At 40.5% G+C, this 23,562-nt stretch overlaps 1 protein-coding gene across 1 annotated transcript in view; it reads left to right on the top strand.

The window, feature by feature from the left end:
• Window positions 1-307: 307 nt before the first annotated feature.
• The window catches only part of SYN2 (synapsin II), a 192,235-nt gene continuing 168,980 nt past the window's right edge, over window positions 308-23,562 (top strand). Inside the window, exon 1 of the mRNA XM_007985255.3 lies at window positions 308-895. Coding sequence (XP_007983446.1) covers window positions 513-895 — 383 coding nt within the window. The 5' untranslated portion in view covers window positions 308-512. The remainder of the gene's footprint in view (window positions 896-23,562) is intronic.

Genomic DNA, 23,562 nt, shown 5'->3' with positions numbered 1-23,562 from the left:
TCTTATCTTTCCAAAGGGAGTGGGGTCGGTTTCCTTCGCCTCCATCTCAGCTGGGACACGGCTCTTTTTCTCTCTAACCAAAAAGATGGTGGGGACTCTGGTTCCTTTTCCTTCCCCTGGGGAGAAGGCCTGGCTCCCACACCCTCCCCGCATAGTCACGCTCAGGTTGCAGGAGGCCTGGGTCGCCCCCTCCTGCAAGCCCCGAGAGTCGCCAGACAGGCGGTTAGGTGCCCTCCGTGAGGGGGGCGGGGCCGCCTCTGCGGCGCGGGGCGGGGGCTATCTCTGGCCCCGCCCCTGCCCCGCCCGCTCCCTCTCAGCGAGCCTCGCGCCGCCCGGCTTGCCTGGCCCAGTCGGCCGCGGCTGTCTGCGGGGTTTGGCGCCGGGGGCAGAGTCTCTGCTGCCTAAGCCGCTGCCTCAGCCGCCTCAGCCGCCTCAGCCTCGCCTTCCGCCCTCGCTCTCCCTCCGCGCCGCCGGACCCCGTAGCCCCGCGCGCCCCCAGCCCGTCAAGCCAGATGATGAACTTCCTGCGGCGCCGGCTGTCGGACAGCAGCTTCATCGCCAACCTGCCCAACGGCTACATGACCGACCTGCAGCGGCCCGAGCCCCAGCAGCCGCCGCCGCCCCCCGGCCCGGGCGCGGCCTCGGCCTCGGCTGCGCCCCCGACCGCCTCGCCGGGCCCGGAGCGAAGGCCGCCGCCCGCCTCGGCGCCCGTGCCGCAGCCTGCGCCGCAGCCCGCGCCGACGCCGTCGGTGGGCAGCAGCTTCTTCAGCTCGCTGTCCCAAGCTGTGAAGCAGACCGCCGCCTCGGCTGGCCTGGTGGACGCGCCCGCGCCCGCGCCCGCCGCTGCCAGGAAGGCCAAGGTGCTGCTGGTGGTCGACGAGCCGCACGCCGACTGGTAGGTGCCGGGCGCCGCCGCCCTCGGGGGTCGGGATCCGCCGGCAGCCGCAGGCCAGGAGAGGACGGTCCCAAGTCGCCGAGGAAACGTTTCAGACCAATAAAAAGGAGGGTCCCTGAGGTCCCGCTGGGAGGAGGTGGGGGCTGAGCGCGCATTTGCGTGGTGAGGGAAGACATCCATCAGCCCGGAAAGGCGAACCCTAAGCTAAAATACCCCTCGAATGCCCCGGGTCTCCCGGGTCACATACAAGAAGGAGCTACTTTATGCAACAGGAAAGGCTCTTAGGAAATTTTTTTTTTGGGGGGAGACGAGGGGACAGACTTGTCAGCTTAGACACATAAAATCTGAGGTGAAATAGTCCCAGGTGGCTGAAGGAACATTTAGGGTTTAAAGTAAAAGGTTTAACTTCATGAAGCACGGAGTGAATTTGGAGTGGAAATTGGTATTTTGGAGGGAGAGGGTGGTGGTGGGTTTTTTTAACCTGGACCCATGACGGCTGATATCAAGTATTGACATCAGGTTGATGAAATCACAGATGTGGTGGCCCAGGTGTACACGGGCTTGTTTCCCGGACATGGCTGAAGTCTCTTTATGAATAATAAAATTGTTGTATTTTGTGCAGCAGGGAGGGGACGTGTGGTTTTTTTTTTTTTTTGATTGCTTGTTTTTCTGAAATGTGCGTGGTGTGGGTCGGGGGGTGTGTGTGGAAGTGAATGGTGGCTTTTTCTAGCAGAAAGATGAAGACCTTGGTAAAATATTATGGGTCATTAAAGAGGCACAAATAAAAGGAGACCTGCCTTAATGTAGTAGATGGGAAACTTCAAGAATTTTTTTTTTCTTTTAAAGGAATAGGTAGCATGTTTCCAACTTAGAATGGTGAAGGCTGCTGGTTGGTAAAAGTACGAATGAGGTCCACTTAAGACAAATTAGTTAAAAGCGGCTCTATTTTATACTTAACCTAGGGAATGGTGGGATGGTGAAATTGACAGGTGAAGGGCTTGGAGAAATGAAGAGGCCAAAAATCTGGGGGTGCCTTTTCTCCAGGAATATGAGCGAGGGTTTTGTTTGTTTTTTTCTCACAGGGGTTGAGGTTGGAGACTGGACCTGAGTGTTCTTACCAGGAGGGGTGCACAGAGAGACCACAGAGCTATTTCTCTCCATTTCCTCTTTTGGCTGCTTCACCGCTTTCTCTCTCTAGCATTCTCTGGGAGATCCAGAGGGAGGGAGTGCTGGCATGTGGGTGTGGTGGAAATGAGATGCAGATGTGGAGATGCTTGGGTGACTTATGTGGTTGGCCTTTTCAAGAGAGTAGAGTAGAAAATCCGAAAGGACTTTTGCCAGGAAATGACAAAGGCACATGGAAGAGGGTAATGGGGAAAGTGTAAATGCATATGATAGTGCCACTGGCAGCCCTCCTTAGGAGAATTACTCTGACTCAGTTCATATCAACTAGTGCTTATTAAGGAGGAAGGGAAGGTAACCAAGCTAGTAAAGGTGCTCAGTCAGAGCATCCATTATATGCCAAACGCTGTACTCTCAGCATGATATCTCATTGCATTTTCTCCACAAAACTGAGGCTTAGGAAAGGTAAGTAGTATGTTTACAATCATATAGCCAGCAAGTGGTAGAAGCAGGATTTGAACTTAGGCCTGTTTGACTCCACTGCTTTCATTCCACTGTGTTATGTTGCCTCACTATTATTATTAGCAATATTAATAACAAGCTCCCTCTAGGCAGTGTGGGGGCCTTTTAAGAGAACTCACTCAAATTTGGGACACAAAGTGGATACATGAAACAGTTAAAAAGAAATCTAGAATTATTGGTTGAGACTAGTGTTTCAGGCAGTCAACAAATGGAGTGGTTAGTGAGAGCCAGAGTTATTGGAGAAAGCTTCATAAAAGATGAGTCTTGAAGAAAGGCCAAGAAAAGGAGGAGGAGAAATGAGAATGACATTCGTGCTTTATTTTTCTGTGCAGGAATCTGACTCTCCTGTACCTTGTCCTGATTTCTTATCCTATTAAAGGCACTTGTTTTGAGTCTTATTGCCGGTTACGTATCTATAGATAGGTACTGATACTCATCTGTATGGGTATAATGAAGCTGCTGCAGATTTCTGTTTAGTTATAAATGCTTCTGTAGCTTAAGATTTGAAACTCTCTTTCGATAGTATTCTCTAGGAAGACTATTTGGCATAAACTAGAGAATTTGCCTTGCCCTGGAGACTAGAAGCCCCTGATGGAAGTCATAGAAGCCACTTTCCTTTGGGCTGACTCCCAACTGTTTTCCTATTTTCTCTGAAGTAATAACATTGATTTATTAAAACTCATAAGCCCAGTTCAAGTCTAGTTCTTGACAGTAGTTCTGTGTTCCTGTGTTTCTGTGCTTAATAACAATTCCCAGAATTGCTCTTCTAACATGGGCCTAAATTTGTCAAAAACATCTCAGTTAAATATTGATGAGTGGTTTTATTGAAAAGTCTCTATGAGTTAAGGAGCAGGTGCATGCCATGACAAACGCAGTGACTTACACAGGTGATTTTTGCACTGAAGGCTGATTTTAGTAAAATTGTCTCACAGTTTAAGCTACCTAGATAGTATTCAATGAGTGATATCGTATATGCCCTATATTATTTTCCTGGTGCTGGAATAGGAAGTCAGAGTGTAGTCTCAGTAGAACTTAGAAATATTGGTCCCCTCTGAATTATAGAATGCTAAAATAAAAAGGGTTTGAACAGCATTTAAATAACAAGGGATGTAAAAGAAGGACTTAAAATAAGCAGCCTCTCAGAGCATCCTTAATACACCACAGTTTCCTTTGAATTTCTATCATTGTTATTGTGAGCAATTGGAGACCCCACCACTGACCAGGTTGATGGGAAAATTGGAAGATGTTTTTCTTTTGCTGGAAATGTTTTCATTGGTTGTTTTTGAGATCTTTAGATTAATTGCACACTAAAAGATTATTGAAAAATTTATCTGTGCCATTAAAAAAATGAAATCAAGCTCTTTATATACCTTATTAATTATTATTAGTGTTTTTAAAATATTGCCAGAAAATGAATGTCCTCTTTTAAGGTTCATGGCTAAATTTGAAATGCAATTAAGATTGCACTTTGATGATTGTGCTTAAGCAAGGAACAGGTGTTTATGTTGTTTCTTCTGTGTGTTATACTCTCACTAGTGAAGAGGTAAGTTTTCTCTCAGATTCTGTCCTGCCTCTGTTCTGGAGATTCTGACCCCAGTGATCAAGTGAGCTTTTCATTCTAGCATGATGTTTCAGTGTTTGATTCAGTATAGCACAGGTACTCTTGAGTGTCTAGACTGCAGATATTAAGTCAACAGATATTTATGAAGCACCTTCTCTGTCCAGAGGATATTTGCTAAGAAAAATGAGACACAGTATCTGCCATCTAAGAGCTTACTGTCCAGATAGGTAGATAAGATAAATACTTCTAAAAAAAATTTTACTAAAAAGTAACCCTTGGGCCTTTGGATCAACAGCATTGGCATCAACCAGGAGCATTTTGAACTGCAGAATCTCAGGTCCCACCTCACACCTACTAAGTCAGAATTTGCATTTGAATAAGATCCCCAGGTGATTCATAATCACATTAAATGTTAGATGCACTTAGCTAAAGGATATACCATTAGTGCTAAGGGTGTGGCAGTAACACCAACTACTGTCATTTATTGAACAACATATGCCAGATGTAATAAGCTCTGTACCAATCTCATTTACACTTTACATAGCAATGTAATACTGCAGAAGTTTGAGAGTTAAGTGATGGATCTGGGCTAGAGTGGGAATGGAAGGTTTCTCAGAAGAAGTGAGGTTTTAACTGAGCTCTGAAGAATTGGAATCAAAAGAGATAGGTTTGTCTCAGTCCAGGCAGCGGATAGCGTAAGGAAAGTACAACAGCAGAAAAGAAGGGGACAATGAAGAGACTGAATTAATGCTGGATTATCTAGGTGTACCTGTCTCCATTCTTTTCTAGCCAGCCTTTGAGCATTTCATCAAGAATAGAGGAATTCAAAGTACAGCAGTCTGCTTGAACTAGTGCTTGTGAGTGGCTCTAAAAAATACTTGAATTTGAACTTGAAGGAACACTCAAATAAGGTTTGGGGCTTCTCTTTGTTTAATACTTTAAGCGACTTATTTCTAATCTAAATATACTGATTGCACAGAATTTGATTGTTCATAGCAGCAGTTGCTTGCACTTTAGAATTCTCAGATATTAGAGCTGAAAGATCACCTGAGTTACTTTATAAATGGGGAAATCTTGATCTCGAGAGGGGACGTGGCTTGTTCAAGGTTACTCAGTTAGCTAATGGTAGAACCAGAACTAGAATCTAGAACTTTAATCTCTCTACCATGGTTTTTTTTTTTTTTTTTTTTTCCCCACTCTACCACAGTATCCCTCCATTTTTACTATTTTCTACCTTTAACTTTTATATTTTTCCATCCCTTACTATCTCAAGGACTGGTGGGGACTTTTAATCTCATAATGATAGCATTTAAACTTGAAGGATCCTGAATCATCATCTAGCCTAGAGAAATGGAATGCTTTGCCCAAGGTCAAATAAGAAGTTAGTGAAAGAATGGGAACTAAAACTCACATCTGACTCCAACTCAAGTTTCTTTTTACTCTTAAGTCACTCTTTTAGGAGATTTCTCAAATTCTTTTTCTCCTGAAAAATACTGTTTGTGTTGGCTTCTTTTGAAGACTCCTCATGGAGCTGTAAGTGCTTAAAAAGACCATATAAGCACGCTCACACTATTAGCCACACCAGCAATTACACTATTCCTTGTTTGTGTTCATTTGTGTTATTGTTGTTTCAGCAAAGTTCATTCTAAAATGGTTGAAGAAGGCTGGGCCTGGTGGCTCACACCTGTAATCCTAGCACTTTGGGTGGCTGAGGCAGGCGTGTCGCCTGAGCTCAGGAGTTCAAGACCAGCAACACAGTGAAACCCCGTCTCTACTAAAATACAAAAAATTAGTTGGTTGTTGCAGTGTGTGCCTATAGTCCCAGCTATTCGGGATACTGAGTCAGGAGAACCAGAGAGACAGAAGTTGTGGTGAGCCGAGATTGCACCACTGCACTCCTGCCTGAGTGACAGAGCAAGACTCCATCTCCAAAAAAATAAATAAAATAAAATGGTTGAAGAAGATTCTTGGAGACCTCATCATCAAAATCCAACAGTCTAATAAAGTTGGTAGGACTGTGATGTAATGCTGACCTTCCTTTCAGGAACCCATTTTTATGTTAGCATTCCTATCTACCTAAGGTTGCTTGCTTACTGTCTTTCTGTACCCAAGTTCAGATCTGTAATAACCTTGTTCTTTTTAATATCTTGCTAAGCAAAAAGGAATAGAGGCCTTAATAGGAAGTTTTTCAGATGTGCATACCTTTCCCTCAAATTTACAAGGGATGTAAGGATGACTTAAACACTGGCCTTGTCTATTGGAATCTTCCAGTCCAATGGAGGAAGACAGGCATTTAAAGAGGATTTTAATATTGTATGGTAATTAGTATGCATAGGGTGCTATGGGAACACAGAGATAGGTTATCCTAGGGAATGAAGATGTTGTAGTTAGAAATGTTCCATTAAAATGTGCCACCATGTATTCTTAAATAAACCACTTTGCATCTTTGGACTTTGATTTTCTAAAATTCGTCAAATGAGAGGATTGAAATATATTCTCCAAGATCCTTTCCAGCACTATATTATTTCCATGGTTCAGTTTTTGTGCCATTTTCTTTTAAAAGCATTAGCTCTAATTTTTTTCTATATGGTAATGCTTGTAAACCTTTGGAAGCAGAGACATATGTCAATAAATGACTAAACATTTCCTGGAATGAAAAGCTCACCTTTGAATGGTCTTCATTCAGTACCTCCTTGTTACAGTATTGCTACCATATGTTATTGTGAAAAAAGAGGCTAATCCTGTGATGCCTGCTGTGTGTATTTCCTCATCAATGATGGGAATTGGGACTTGTGGCTAAATCTATGTGGGAATCTAAAACAAAAGATGACAGTGCCACCCGATAAGCTTACAGAAGGTCTTACAAGATTTACAGGTGTACACATAGTGGGAGTGCCACTAAACACACAGAAAAACCAAGATGCAACTCTGTCTTGAGGCTACAGCATTTAACCATGACTTCACTCTAGGTGGTGGATATGATCCTGAAAAAGCTGTGTATGTTGACTTTTTGTAAATTGAATAATTTCAAAAGCAGTGGGGTGCTCACTATTTAAATGAATTGTGGAAAATCTTTTGCCAGAGAAATTACCTTTTGTATAAGAAAATAATTGTTACCTAATTTTTTTAGATTCCCACATAGAAGCAATTGGGTATCAGAAGGCTACAATATCTCTTTAGAGAAAGGAGAGGATGATCTAGAAGCCTTTTCTGTTCTGCAGACATTGCTTCAATACAGCAGGAATATGTAGTTTTTAATAGGGCAGTGACCTATGGAGAGAATAAAATGAGCAGATACCACAGGTCCCTGAACTCTAAGAATGTCCATGCTGCATGACTAAGAATAGGAGGATGTATATGGGCCTTGGTGTTTGTTGCTTGACAGCAGGCATTTCAGAAATTTTAACCAGTTCATGTAAGATTGTAAAATAGATTAGATGCCGTCACCCTGCCCTTCTTTCCTTTTCAGCAGCATGAAACAATGTGAAGATACAGGATTGAGGGTCAAAAGACTTCGAATTGAGATCTGGCTCCACTGTTAACCATATGGCCTTATCAGAGTTACATAATCTCCTTGAGCCTTTCCTCCATCTATTTGACAAATTTCCACTGGGGGTCTACTATATATATCAGGCACTGTTCAAGGTTCTAGAATAACAGACAAAAATTAGTGTCCTTACCTGCAAAGTGGAGATAACATTATGTATTTGTCATACCACTATTGTGATAATTAAATAAAATAAGGTACCATAAAAGCATTTTGTAAAAGCTAAAGAGCCATACTAGTAGTTAGTGTTGCATCTTTCCCTGTTTCCAGCTGCAGGTATCTGATCTACCTTGGTTCCTTTTTTGAGTTCTCAAAATTTTGTTATGCAAGTGATTGTTTATTTTGCACACTTCTGGGATGAGGAATCTTCTTTTTGTTGTTTTTTAATTGAGGGCCACTGGCTTAAAGACCGCATCATCAAAGGCTTTCTTTTGTGTTTTTCAAAAGGCAATATAACTTAGTTTTTTTTAATGACAAAAACATTACCCATTAACTCAGCTATATTTAATAATTAGGGACAGGGCCACGTAAACCTTTATTTAATAAGTAAATTCTAAAATAGCTCTCCTTCAGTTTTACTTGTGACTAATTAAGGAAGGATGGCTACAGAGGAAAATGAAGGAAGAGAGAAATACACAGAAAGCCTTTAAAAGGTAGTGCCTGTATTTGTTTCCCTGTCCAATCAAAGCCTAGAACATTGCTTTCAGAATATTTTTAGGCAAAACAAAAGCATTCACAGTTCTTAGAAAGTTAGCTTCTTTCTTAACATTCTTCCCTAACATGTAGTTGCTCATTATGCTTATTCACAGTTTGTCTTCAGCTTTTCAGACTAATTTCTCACCGTCCCTTCAATCCTGAATTTTGCTGTACTCTGGATTACCCTCTCCCTGCACACGTGCTGGACTTTCAAGACCTGGTGCTATTATTGCACAGCTGCCTTTGTTTGGAATGCTCTTGTCCTGGTTCTCTTACCTTAACGTTGATTTTCTTTATTTCATTCCCTGAGGATAAAGCCATTGCCTATTGTTGAAAAAGACGCAATCTCTCTTGTCTTCTGCATGATCTTGCTTCAGATTTCATCTCTCTTTTTCCTCCTGTTCATACTCTCATTTTCTACTGATTGCTCCTTCTATGGGTTGCTCCATTCTTGTAAATAAAGTAACAAATGAAAAACTGATCCTAACTTTCCTAATCACTCTTCCAAACATGAAAGATAAATCTCACTTATTACTTATCCAGTTATTTGCCCTTTTCCACTGACACTGGCCTTCTGCCTTCTTTGTAATATTGATACTGTTCTTGCTAGGGAACCTAATTGCTAAATCCAGAGGAAGGTGTCAAACCTTCACTGATGTGTTTGACACTGTATATCTTCCCTTTGGAAGTTCCTTGGCTTCAGGACACTGCATTCCTTGTTCCTTTTTAAAATTTTTAAATAGTTTTGTAAAGACAAGATCTTGCTATGTTGCCTAGGCTAGTCGCGAAGTCTTGGTCCCAAGTGATCCTCCTGCCTCAGCCTCCCAAAGTGTCAGGGTTACAGGCATGAGCCACCACCCCCAGCCTCTTGGTTCTCTTCATACTTGTTTTATTGAAGTGTCTTTTCACTCTTCTTGTTCTTTCCCTTTGTCTACCTCATTAAATGTAGATGTTCCTCTGGGCCCCCTTTTCCTGCCCACTTCTTTTTTTATACTGCATATTCTCCCTGGTCCCTCTACTCTCAAGGTGTCAGTTACCTCCTAAATACCATCGGTTCCCTAATCATTACCTTTAGTCCAAAACTTTGTCCTCATCTTTAGACATACATTCAGCTGCCTGCTGGACATCTCCATCTGGGTGGTTAAGGGTCGTTTGATCCAATATTGAAATCCATGTTGTTCCTTCCTATTCCAGCTCTTCTATTCTTTATTTTAAGTGGGACATCAGTGGTTGCCTATTTCAAGTTCTCATTAACTTTCACCTAGAACTTCTGCAAGTCTCTTCATGATTTCCACTTAGTAGCCTGAATGAACTATTTAAAATGCAAATTTTACCTTTTTACTCCTTTGCTTAAAGTTTTTCAGGGGCTTCTCATATCCTATAGGTAGTTTATGGCCCTCCTGTGATTTGACCCCTGCTTTCTTCTCCTGCCACCCCTAATTATTTCCATGTCCAAACTTCCTTTTCCAGCAATACTGAACTGTTTGCAGTTCTGTACACACATTGTTGCATTCCTCCTCCTTGTCTTTGCTGTCTACTATTACAATTGCCCTTCCTCCTCTTTCCTTTTCTTGATTAAATTCATATTCATCTTTTGAGACTGAATATTTCCTTTTCTGGAAACTCTTCTCTAACTCTCTAGATTGTATTGAGCATCTATGCCCCCTTCATGCCCTCTTTCAATACTGCAAGTATCTTTTTCTCTGAACACAACACAATGGTCTGTTTATGTGTCTGCTTCCCCACTAGATAGTGAGTTCTCTGAGGACAGGCTGAATGTTTCATTCCTTTTTGCATCCTTAGCATCCAGCATAGGGCCTGACACATAGATTGAGTTCAGTAAATCTTTGCCATATTGAGAGCAGCAAGAGAGTCAAAGGATGAGATAAGGGATAGAAGGTAACAATGAAGACAGCGAAGTATCCTAGGATTAGAAATATATGTTAATATGTTGGAAGTCATCCTTACTCTCTTCAAATATAAGCTTTAGAATGCTTTCACTCATATCCTGTGAAGTATAAATTAATTAGTAATTTTCAACCATACCACATCATAAATCTTTAGAGATTTAGCTCTGAATGAGAGAGCCATAGCCCACAGTACTGGAAAGTATTATCTAGTCCATGGCAGCTCTGAGCAGAGCAAAGGCAAATGGAATAAAATTGAGGACCAAGTTTTTCTTACCATATATTGACACTTGGCTCTCAAGAAACCATTTTTCTGAAAATTCTGCCACCTGTTTTCCTCAGTGTGAGACTCCAACCTCAGGCCACCCAAGTTGTGCATTTCTGTTTCTTTAGTGAAAAAGTTCCTCTGGGCTATTACTTTGTCTATACCTTTATGAGAGTTTTGTGTGCCTTCTTCTCCACAGCTTTTTTGGGCTTCTTCTTTTCTCAACTGCAAAGTAGGAGTGTGGGAATGGTTTAACTTCCCCATTCTAAGGGCTCTTCAAAATTATCACAAACAATATATTTGTTTTCTTGAAAACAGCTTTAATTGTAAACAGTATACTAATGGTAGAATAGAGATTTGGAGAACCAAAACATCATTGTGATTGGAAAATGTTGAAAGTACATAGCAAGCTTTCATGATGTGACTCTGCTTACTTCTTCTGCCTTGCCTTTCTTTGGTTTGCCACATACTTTGATATAACCATGAGACACTACATAGAGCTAATTGAATGTGTCATGCCCCTGTGTCTTTATTTGTACTACTCCTGCTTCCTGAAAGGCTTTCTTCTCCTGTGTCTTTACCTGGATAATCTTCAAGACTCAACTCAGTTGTTGCCTCATCTAGCATCAGGAATTAATCCTTCCTTAAATTCTTTCCATTTGTGTTAGAAACCATAATGCCATTGATTACCTGTCATAGCGATTAGCCTGCTGTATTATAATCAGGGTTTGTCTGTCTTCCCCAACACCTCACTTTTGACAACACTGAGATCCCCTTGAAGGCAATGACTATGACTTTTATTTCTGTATCTCCAGTACAAAGAAAGTTTTCAGTAATTATTTGTTGAACTAATCAATGACTTATGAAAAAATTATGAAAATATCAATGATGAGCAAAAGCAACTTGTTGGTTCCCTGTAAATATAAACAAATGACAGCTGCATTAACCGAAGTGACTAGTCAGCAAGTGGTGGTATATATAAACTCTTTTTATAAAAAAGTGTAAAGTGCTATAGAAGCATTAATTATTGTTACTGGATTAGAATTTCCTACACCTTCCCTTACATAAGGCTGATTATGTACCTGCTCGTGCCTCTCCCTCATTCACCCTTCTCTGAGGTGCCTAAAAACTCCATGCTTGGTTTTTCTGAAGAACAGCTGTTGTGCTCTCTACTTCTCCTCTCTCAGACTAGGCACTAAGCTGCCTTTGTTTCCTTGCACTTTTCTCAAGTTCTAGGGTTTGTTCGTTCTTTTCTTCTTCCTATCTAGGATCATTCTTCCATTCCTGTCCTTCTAAGCACAACTATAATCCCTTTTCCAGGATATATACTTCTTATCTCTTTCTCTATTCAAGGGGCCTAACAACTTCATACAATAATTTCAGCCTGATTTAATCCTGTACAAAGAGGCTTGGGCTTCGTGAGAGGAAATTGAGATCCCATTTCTCTATCATGGCCTGAGTCTTTGGAGGCCCTCAATATTAATAATAATAACACAGCTAAAAACTTTCTTTTATATTTCTAGATTCCAGTGATATAGTGTAAATCCCTTTTCGTTGTACCTTGTAATGCAACTATAGCAATACATATGAATATATATTTCCCTCTTCTGTCCCTCTCTTCCCCTGATGAATAGCTAATGGTGAGAATTTAAGTTCTAGAGTCCTGTGTTCACTAACATTTTAACTGTTAGGTAAAAGGGCACCAATGAAAGATTGATGAAATAATCAGCAAACAGCTACTAACTTGAATGTGCTAGTTGCCATGAAGGCTACGAAACCAGTGAAATACTTGAAATCAAAGAATTATAGAATATATGCTTTTAGTCTTGAGAACTCATATAGAATCTCAAGGAAGACAAAATTAGGACAGTGTAATGGAAAGAGCATTACAAACATTTAAAACACCTGGATTCAAGTCTGTACTCTGCCAGCTAACTTTTTGTGTCACCATAGGCAGTTTATTCAAGTCTCAATTTCTGTTTCAAAAATTAAGGATATAGGCTGGGCGCAGTGGCTCACGCCTGTAATCTCAGCACTTTGGGAGGCCGAGGCAGGCAGATCACTTAAGGTCAGGAGTTTGAGACCAGCCTGGCCAACATGGTGAAACCCCATCTCTACTAAAAATACAAAAATTAGCCGGGCATGGGGGCGGGCATCTGTAATCCCAGCTACTCAGGAGGGCGAGACAGGAGAATTGCTTGAACTCGGAAGATGGAGGTTGCTGTGAGCCGAGATTGCGCCACTGCACTCCAGCCTGGGTGACAGAGACTCCATCTCAACAACAACAACAAAATCAGGGATATAGGCTAAATCATCTATCTTCAGAGGCCCTTATGAAATCAAGTGATCAACTATATAAAGAACTCTTTATATTGTCAAACAATATAACTGTCTCAGAGTGGACTGTAGAAGTCAAAATGTTTCACAGAGGTCACAGATCTGAGCTGGGTTGTGGTGGAAGAATGGGATTTAGATTAGTGAGGCGGGAGAGAGGCATTTTAGTTAAGAGTAAGAGAAAGAACAAAAGCATAGCATCAGTAGTGAGTAAGTTGTGTGTAGTGGAGATGTAGGCTAGTTGGCATAAAGGTTTCAGGGCAGGGAAAAGAGGGAAAGGCTTGGATAAGCAAGGTGGGAGAAATGATAATGTGTAATGTATTGGGCATATATATTGTGACAGGCACTGTTCTAAGTAGATGTATTAACTCATTTACTAGGGTATCAAATAGATTACTACTATTAACCTAATTTTACAAATGAGGAAACTATAGCTCACAGTGAATTCAGAATTTGAACCCAGGGAGTCCAGCTCCAGAGTTCATGCTTCCATGCTCCTAACCATCACGCTCTGTGATTAATGGATAACAATGTTCCAAATTTCTCTTTTCCACTGAACACCTTGGTATTTCTTTTTCTCAGTGACAGATACATGTTTGACCTTGAACAATTTCTTATTCTCTCTGAACTTCACTTTATTCATCTAAAAAGAGGGGATAAAGTATATCTCAAACTAATTGAAATAAACTTTGAAAATGTCTAACAATACGATTGACACTTGACAAATGTTCAGTAAATGTTCCACCATGACAAGCAGATTTTCATAGCAGCTTTAAGACAACAACTTACTACAGGAGTATTTATAGGAGCCTTCAAGTGAGTATAGGAGCCTGTCATTTGTGAACAGGTTTTCATGACACTAAAAAATGATTTGGGAAAATAGAACAAACCTGGATGAATATTCCTTCATTTTGGTTGGAGTAATTTGTTGTACATAGTTTGGAAAACATTGATTAGCACTGTTTTGAAACAGCCTCTGGGGAAGATGTTTTTAAGCTGACTTATATGTGGAAACTTCATACTTTGAGCACTGTCACATTCATGTCTCATTTAATCCTCCACACAATAGAATCTGTGGTGCAGTACTTAATATTATTCCCATTTTACATATGAAGGAATTAGGTCTAAGTAGGTTAAGATGATTACCCAAGCTTAACTAGCCAGGCAGTGATAGAGTCAGGACTAGAACCCAGATTTGTGGGTTCTATAGGTTCTGTGGCCTGAAAAAGCAAATGTTCTACAGAAGGGACAAATCTGAACTGAGCTTTGAAAGATGAGTGGGATTTAGGTTAGTGAGGAAGGAAAGAGGCATTTCAGTAAAAAGGAAGAGATAGTAAAAGTAAAATAACAGTAATGGGAAGGAAGTGTGTAGAGCAGATGTAGGCTAGTTGGCATAAAGGTTTCAGGGCAGGGAAAGGGAGAAGTTTGGATAAGCAGAGTGACTTTGGATCCTGTACGTATTTCTCGAGGCTCCCTAGGCTTCCTAGACTCAGTGCCAGGTGCCATAGAGCCAGGTGGTTAGCTAATCTGGTTGGAAATTTTGTGGGCAAAAATATCAGTACTTCCAGCCATTTAATAGACTTGTTTTCCAAGGGCATTTAGCTAAATGATTTCCCTTTGGTGCTAGCTTGGAATTCTCTTGCAGAAACATCTAGATTCTGACACAAAAGGCCGATGAACAGTGCCATGAAGAGTAGTGATGGGAGGATTTGAGACTAGTTTAATTCATGCCATAACAATTTACTATTCTTCTTTGAATCTCAATTTCCTCATCCTTAAAATTGGAATAATTTTACTTGTCCTACTTTCTTCATGAGATAATGTCTATGGGAGGACTTTGCAAACTGTAACAAAAACAACAGATTTCAATATGTATTGTCTGAAACTCCAGCAACAGGTGGGATTGAGAGTAGGTAAATATGAGGAAGAGCTCCCCACTTAGTTTCCTTTTAGGTATTGTCATGGGCACTTTTTCTAGTTATGAGAGTAAGAACTTAGGGGAGGAAATAGATTTTTTCAAGTATCAGAGCTGCTGAGTCTAGTCTGTGTAGGTAGTGAATTTTGTTTTCTTAACCTTTTGGTGCCTTCTGTCTCCAATGATGCCTCTTATTCTCCGTCCGTGGACATATATCTTATGACCTGGGACTCATTCCAGATGTGAATGTATTTTCTGAATCAAAATTGGGACATGAAGTCTTATTTTCCGTGCAAGAAATAGTCTGGGAGATTTTTAGATGTTGAAATGTGGGAATTTAGAGGGAATTTTTGTGGTTGGAGACTACAAGACTGAAAATGTGAAATCAGCAGGTTCTTGGGACACTTAGGGCAAATTGTTGTTAGCATCCCTATTTCCTAGCCCTTAGTATTCAGTAGGCTGAGCCCACGTTAGCTCAACTACGAGTTGTTAATGGTTACTGGCAACCCTTTTTCAGGTTTTTGCATTTTCATAGAAGGAGCTGGGAAATAGAAAAACTCTGACACTAAGTCACGAATAGTGGAATTTCAGCACTAAGATCAGGGGAAAAGGAAAAGTATTCTTTATTGCCACCCACCTACACGAAAAGTCTACTCTTTGAAAGAATAAAACATCAGTTAACTTGGCAAAATGGGATGAGACTAATTTTCCTGTAGCTTCCAGATAACTTATGCGGTCAGGTTTGTTTGAAAAAAAAAAAAAAAAAACTCTCAACTGTGACCCTTGGAAGGAAATGGTAGTATTTATGATTCTATATTAAAGTGATATATTTAAGTAAAACTTTACAATGTATGTACTTTGACTTGTATGTGCCATTGCATTTAATTGTCACCTTGACCTTGTGAGGTAAATTGGTATAGTTTCCTGCTTGGATTAGGAATCCAAGGCTCAGAGAGCTTGCAGTTTTGCTTAAAGTTATAACACTGAAATAAAGCTATGTCTAAAATCAATACTCTTCTCACTCTGTACCCCTTTCTCTGTGCAGCTAAGCTCCTTTCTGATCTCTGCATTAATCAATTGATGATGCTTTTGCTTAGAAGCACCAGGGATAGATACAAAATTTGCTTAAGATGGCAAGAGCCTGTATGGTTTGTGACAGGTGTTGCGTAGGTTGGTTGAAAATAACTTAAAGATTGTCTTCTTTCCCTATGTGTTTTTGTTAATGCTTATAATACTTCTATGACTTAGAGTCCTTCTGGTATATTTCAGACTGATTCTGAGTTGTCAGGAAAGAGGATTTTCACTCCAAAGCTCAGTTCTTTTAAAGCTTCTTATTTTTCTTTGTACCTGGAAATTTATTTCTTAGCCAGAACTCAGAGTGGCATCAGACTTAAACTTAAGTTCCTACTAAAAAGACTGTTCTCTGCTGGTCTGTTTTTTTCTCCTGTCCTCTTTTTTTCTCCCCACATAGTTAGTCCCTCTTGCAACATCCTCCTTTTCTCCTGTCCCCCTAGTTGATTCCAGCTGTAGTTATATGGAAGGTTCCTGGGTTTGATAGGCAGTGGGTTTTGGAGTAGGGAAAGAATATGAAGTGACTGGCTCGCTGACTTGGGGTACCTCTGAAAGTCTTGGGAGTTCCCTGCTGCTTTGCCTACTTCCCAGGACCCTGTGCTTTCCCCCAGACCCTTAGGAGAAAGATCTGGGTAGCAGCTTTGAAGGAAGACAAACTCTCCAGAGATTCTTCAATGCTGATTTTGTTTTTCCCCTAGATAGATCTTAGAAGCAGGCACCTAGAGATAAACTGTTTGTTTGATTTGAATGATTCACCTCCTCTCCCCTTCTTGGGAGTATTTACTTTGAGGTTTCCCATGTATTTCAGTTATTCTTTCATGAATTAGTTAATAGGAATTGGTGCTGTCATGCGAGCACAAGAAACATTGCCCTGTCTTCACAAAGCTTATAGTTTAGTGGAGGAGACAGGCTATTAAACAAGCAATGTAATAAAGTGTGATTTATTGTTATATCAGCATGATTAAAGGATGTTTTAAATAGAAAACATTTACCTCATAATTTTACCATAGCAATAGAGGAGCTGCTTTCACATTTTTTGTATTCTCTTCTAGTATTTGTTCATACACACACATATTTTTACATAATCGTAGTTGTACTCTAGCTACAACTTCATTTTTTTTTCCACTTATAATTTTGACATATTTTTACATAATCTTAAAAATTGTATTTTTTCATGGCTGATGTACCATGATTTCTTCAATTCATATTTCTGTTAACGAACTGTATTGACTTCCAGTTTTTCACCATTACATAGTACAACCCATAGGCATTCTCAATTTTCAGGAGACCAACTACTTGATCACAGGTGATTATGTCTGTAGCTTTTGGTAATGTTACTATATTGCAATATCTAAAAAGATTCTATGAAAGTTTTTTTTTTCTGTTATATTTGTAGTCTATCAACCATTTTTACCTCACTTTCCAGCACGTGGTATGATCTTTTTTACTGTTAATATAATATCTGTAAAGCAGTATTTGACTATTTTAGCATGTATTTCTGTGAGTATACTAGGTAAGATTAAATGTTTTCCCCAATGTTTGTTTAAAAATATGTGAAATGTCCAATAGCAAAGACTTGGAACCAACCCAAATGCCCATCAATAATAGACTGGGTTAAGAAAATGTGGCACATATACACCATGGAATACTATGCAGCCATTAAAAAAGGATGAGTTCATGTCCTTTGTAGGGACATGGATGAAGCTGGAAACTATCATTCTCAGCAAACTGTCTCAAGGATGGAAAACCAAACACCGCATGTTCTCACTCATAGGTGGGGATTGAACAATGAGAACACTTGGACACAGAAAGGGGAACATCACACATCGGGGCCTGTCGTGGGGTGGGGGGAGGGAGGAGGGACAGCATTAGGAGATATACCTAATGTAAATGATGAGTTAACGGGTGCAGCACACCAACATGGCACATGTATACATATATAACCTGCACATTGTGCATATGTACCCAAGAACTTAAAGTATAATAATAATAAAAAAGAAAGAAAGCTGACAAAAATATTTCTACTCTAGCTTCCATTCTGGATCAATGGTAAGTTAGAAATACAACAAATAAGTTAATCGTGTAACATATTAGATATTGTATAACATATGTAGAAATTGTATAACGTCTGTAACAAAACTGCACATTCTGCACATGTATCCCAGAACTTAAAGTATAATGAAAAAATAAAAAAGAAAAGAAAAGAAAAAAAACTATGTGAAACGTCATGCTACTTTGGAGGCTGAGGTGGGTGGACCATTTGAGCCCTGTGACCAGCCTGGGCAACATGGCAACATCTTGTTTCTAGAACTAAGTTAATTAATTTTTTAAAATGTGAAACATCAGTTCTTGTCTTTTGGCAGTTTATTTGTTTGCTTGGTGGTTTGATTTTAAATGGGCTATTCATTGTTAAAGATGAGGAATGGGTAGCAGCAGCTAGAATGGCTTCTTGGGTCTTTGTTCCAACTTGGCAAAAAATATCAGTGATTGTGAAGATAAAAATCAGATCCTTGGCTGGGCACGGTAGTTCATGCCTGAAATCTCAGCACTTTGGGAGGCTGAGGTGGGCAGATCACCCAAGCTCAGGAGCTCGAGACCAGCCTGGCCAGCATAGTGAAATGCCATTTCTACTAAAAATATTTTTAGAAAATCAGCCGAGCATGTTGATATGTGCCTACAATCCCAGCTACACAGGAGGTTGAGGCACGCGAATCCCTGGAGCCCGGGAGGAAGAGGTTGCAGTGAGCTGAGATCACACCACCTCACTCCAGCCTGGGTGACAGAGCAAGATTGCAAGACTCTGTGTCAAAAAAAAAAAGATTCTTTAAGCTAAAAACAGTACTACATACAGGACTGACACCTATGGGGTCTATACTAGGCTGTGAGTTCCGTCAGGGCAAAAGTCACGTTTTATTCTTTGCCTCAGCCTTTAGCAGCCTGGCTGATGGTAGGCCTCAAAAAAAAGGTTGAAGAAATTTTAAGTTCTTGGCACACTGGATAGTCTCCTCCAAATATTACTTCCACATCTTCTTATATGGCCTAAAGTTTCACCATTTAAGTTGCATTTCATTCTTTGGATTTTAAAGAGTGAAAATCTTTCTAATCTTGGAGACCTCTAGGAAATTATTCTTCTTCTTTTTCTTTTTTTTTTTTTTTTCTTTCCCAGAGTCTTGCTCTGTCACCAGGCTGGAGTGCAATGGCACGATCTCGGCTCACTGCAGCCTTCGCCTCGGGTTCAAGCGATTATCTTGCCTCAGCCTCCCAAGTAGCTGGGACTACGGGCACGCGCCATCATGCCTGGCTAATTTTTGTATTTTTTTAGTAGAGACAGGGTTTCACCATGTTTGCCAGGATGGTCTCGATCTCTTGACCTCAGGATCTACCCGCCTCGGCCTCCCAAAGTGCTGGGATTACAGGCATGAGCCACTGTGCCTGGTCTATTCTTTAATTTTTTTTTTTTTTTTTTTTTTTTTTTTGGTAGAGACAGAGCCTTGCTGTATTGCTCAGGCTACTCTCAAACTCCTGGTCTCAAGCAGTCCTCCTGCCTCAGCCTCCCAAAGTGCTGGGATGACAGATGGTGAGCCACCGTGCGTGGCCAAGGAAATTATTAATACCTATAGGAGGATGAATATGGTGGTCTCAGGTAACATGCTGGAGATTATAGCTACAATATGAGAGCAACACCCTACAGGGGTAGAATGTAGAGTGCACACCCGGTGGTGGAGTAGTAGAGAAATGCTCACGAGAGTAGTAGGAGGTTGTCAGAAATAACAGCTTCATTTATTGACCAGAATCCCAGGAATATGAGAACTGGCAAGTAATCTTAGTGTTCACCTGAGCCTTAGTGTCCTTATGTGTTAAATGTGGATGAGAATGCCTGTTTTCCAGGATTACTGTGAGACTTAAAGCAGGTTATGAAAGTGCTCTGTAAACTCAAAAGTGCTTTATAAATTAAAAAAAAAATGTTGTCATCACCATCATGCAAGAAGCTAGGGAATACAGGGGTAAAATTTCTTTTTATTATTTTTTCAGGAGCTAGGTTTATTCTTCATATTCTTAGCTAATCTTTATCGTTTGAAGGTGAAATTGAAGTTTCTAAAGTAGTATTTCCCTCCCCAAGGAAACAGTGAAGGAGGATACTGGATGGGAAGGTAGCTTTGGGAAGTGTAAGACTTTGTTAGCTTTTTGTCATGTTAAATGAATAGCTTCTTTCTGCCCAAGTCTTTTTCCAAGAGGATGGTGAAAAGAGGAAGGCACAGTGTGGACCATGTTCAGAGTCAGTGTTTTATTTGATTGAAGCAGTGGGACAAGATGAAGATGAATCTTGAGTTAATCCTTGAATAGTAGGGTGGAATCTGCTAAGGAGAACCTTGAATACAAAGCTCAGGTATTTTTTCCTTATCTCATAGTCAGTAGAAATTTGTGAAGGTTTTGATCAGGGGAGTGAGTTGATCAGTGCTGTATTTAGGAAGGTTTACCTGAAGACAGTGTAGAAAATGGGCAGCGGGGGTGTGGGTGGAGAACTTGTGCAGTCCTGGAGACCAATTAGGAGCATGTTTTGGTTGTCCGTCTGTGAGGTACTGCCTGTTTGAACTAGAACCATAGCAGTGGAAAAGAAGGAACGGATACAAGGGTGTCTGAGAGTGTAGTCCTGGGGTAAAGGAGCTTTGGGGACCTTATGATACTCAATCTGTTATTGCTTCCAAAGGTTTGTTTACTCTGTAGACTTTTTAAAAATTTAAGTTCAAACTGACATACGTAAAAGTGCAGAAATAGTTTTTGTAACTCATTGAGTTTTTAGTATAAAATTATAAAGTATGACCCAAGTAGAGATATGCATGCAACATTACCAGCACCTACTAAGCTTCTTTCCAATATTACTTCTTCTTTTTTTATTTTTGAGATGGAGTCTCGCTCTGTCGCCCAGGCTGGAGTGCAGTGGCGTGATCTCGGCTCACTGCAACCTCCGCCTCCAGGGTTCAAGCAATTTTCCTGCCTCAGTCTCCTAAGTAGCTGGGATTACAGGTGCGCGCCAACATGCCCAGCTAATTTTTTTGTATTTTTAGTAGAGATGGAGTTTCATCATGTTGGCCAGGCTGGTCTCAAACTCCTGACTTCGTGATCCACCCATCTCAGCCTTCCAAAGTGCATTACTTCTTTCATCTTGACTTCTCCTCCCTGAACAGGTAACCACTATTTTGCTTCCTTCAGCATATGTTAATTTTGCCTGCTTTTGAGCTTTATATAAATGAAATCCTACAGTAGAAACTATTTTTGTGTCTAGCTTCTTTTGTTTGACGTAATGTTCATGAGATTCATTTGTTTTCTTGTAGATAGCATTAGTTCATTCTTTTTCATTGCTGATATGTATTTCATTCTCTGAATATATCACAGTTTATGCATTCTGCTGTAATAGATATTAAGTTGTTCCCAGTTTGGGGCTATTATGAATAATGGTGATATGAACAATTTTTGTTCATGATTTTGGTGAATATAAGCTCTTATTCCTGCTGGGTGTGTACCTAGAAGTGGCATTTGCTGGGTTATAGGGCATATGTATATTCAGCTTTTAGTAGTTTTACAGTTTTACAGAATGATTGTACCAGTTTACACTCCCACCAGCAGTCTATGAGAGTTCCTCACCAAAACTGTGTCTTGTCAGCCCAGGCTGCTGTAACAAAGACCTTAGACTGGGAGGCTTAAACAACAGAAATTTATTTCTCACAGTTCTGGAGGCTGGACGTCTGAGATCAGGGTGCCAGTGTGATTGGGTTCTGTTGAGGGCCTTCTTTCTGGCTTGTAGACAGCACTTTCTTGCTATGCCCTCACATGGTGAAGGGAAAGAGCCCTGGTATCTTCATCCTTTATAAGGGCACCATTCCCATCACAGGATCTTTCTTCTCTTGACTTCATCTATACTAATTACTTCCTAAAGGTTCTACCTCCAAATGTCATCACAATTGGGGATTAGGGCTTTAACATATGTGTTTAGGAGTGACACAAACATTCAGTCCATAGCAACATGGTATTGTCAGTATTTTAAATTTCAAAGGCTTTTATGTTATAGGAAACTTGACTAGAGAAGGCTGTACCTAACGTAAAGGAAGAAAGGGATTATTGGTTATTGAATGCCTGCTGTGTATGAGATACTGCCTAAGTGCTTTTCCTAATATTATCACATTTAATCAAGGTAATCTCATGTAAATTTTGAGATCAGTGTTGTGTTGATTTTAAAAGACAGAAAACTGAGGCTACAGGTTAGTCAGCTTATGATTGCCTTCCAGAATCCAGCCTAGATCTGCTGGAGTCTAAACCAATCACATTACATAGAAACTACAGTTGTCAATGAGATGTGTGGTTTTTGTTTGTTTGTTTGTTTTGGTGGATGGGGGGCTCTTCCTGATGACCCTGAAAGTCGGTCAAATAAGCGGTCCCCTTCTGAGACATAGTGCCTAGCTGGCCTGCAAATAGCAGCCACCCAACCAAGCACCTCCCCCTACCCTGTGCCCTCTCTGCCGCCTCACTGAATCTCTTAGCAGCCAGTCATTAAGACTATCTCCAGGTAGATATTATACTGACGCATCCTCTCCTCCAGCTGGCAAGCTGATGGAAGAAGCTTCCATTGAATTTTAAAGACTAGCCAAGCCTCTTGTTTCTTTCACCAGTTTTTTTCATGTAACTTTTTCCCCCTAAGAATGGGAAGGCAGGAATGACATGTGATAGAAAGAACTTATAGGTGCTATTATTAAATTGTTGCATGACCTTGAATACCACATTTTCCTTGTCTTAGCCCAGATTTCCTAATTTATGAGAGAGTGTTGAGTTGGAGTCAGTGGTTCCATGGACCCTCCTCATGGCCTACAGTGGGAAGAGCCAAGTGGGAAATACTTTGGATCCTCTGGATATTGTTACAACCAGTGTAGCTCTGGTTTCATTTGTTGAATATGCTCTGAGCTTTCTCCTGAGATTTTGGTTAAAGCAAATAATTATATGACAAATATATGTTTGAAATCTGCTATAATAGATGATACTAGATGATTTCTACTAAGGATCCTATCAACTTTGTGAAAGATCATGAGTGGCAAAACTGAAATGAGCAAAATTTCTACCCTTAACCTTTTAAAAATATATATATACAAGGCCTTCATGCTACCTTCTGATCACTGTGAGAAAATAGAAGGGGCTATAATTAATTTGCCTAGAATAGGAGGCTGGGGAAGGATTAACAACAAAGGCGGCATCTGAGTTGGACTTAAAGGAAGAATAGAAGTTCACTAGGTGGAGTAGGAGATTGGGGGAGTAAGGCCTCTCAGATAAATGAGGCAGGAATGTATGAAAAGACATTGCTCTTTCGGAAATATTGTGTTCTTGGTATGTATATTGTGTGTGATGAAAAGGGGAAGAATGAGGAATGCTAGGAGATGAGGCTGGGAGGATCACTGAGCCACTTTGTAAACAGACTTGAATAGTACAGTGGTGGGGACTATTGAAAAATATTAAATGTCGTCTGGGTTAGCACTGCATAGTTGCTAATCTGCAACTGCCTGTTAAGCTCCTCTCGACTCAGGACCTTGATCCACACAGCAGCGTTTGGATGTTAACTAACCCAGTGGCAGTGCCCACAAACTCAGAAGTGATTCCAGTTAGAGCCTTGGTGACTTGGGGTTTATACTAATTTCTTCTTCTTAATTGTCTCAGGGCATTGGATATACGTGTAACGCTTGTAT

This window comes from Chlorocebus sabaeus, chromosome 22 (assembly GCF_047675955.1).
Source record: "Chlorocebus sabaeus isolate Y175 chromosome 22, mChlSab1.0.hap1, whole genome shotgun sequence".
Taxonomy (NCBI): Eukaryota; Metazoa; Chordata; class Mammalia; order Primates; family Cercopithecidae; genus Chlorocebus; species Chlorocebus sabaeus.
The sequence above is the reverse complement of the archived record's forward strand: the minus strand, read 5'-3'. Positions and strand labels throughout refer to the sequence as shown.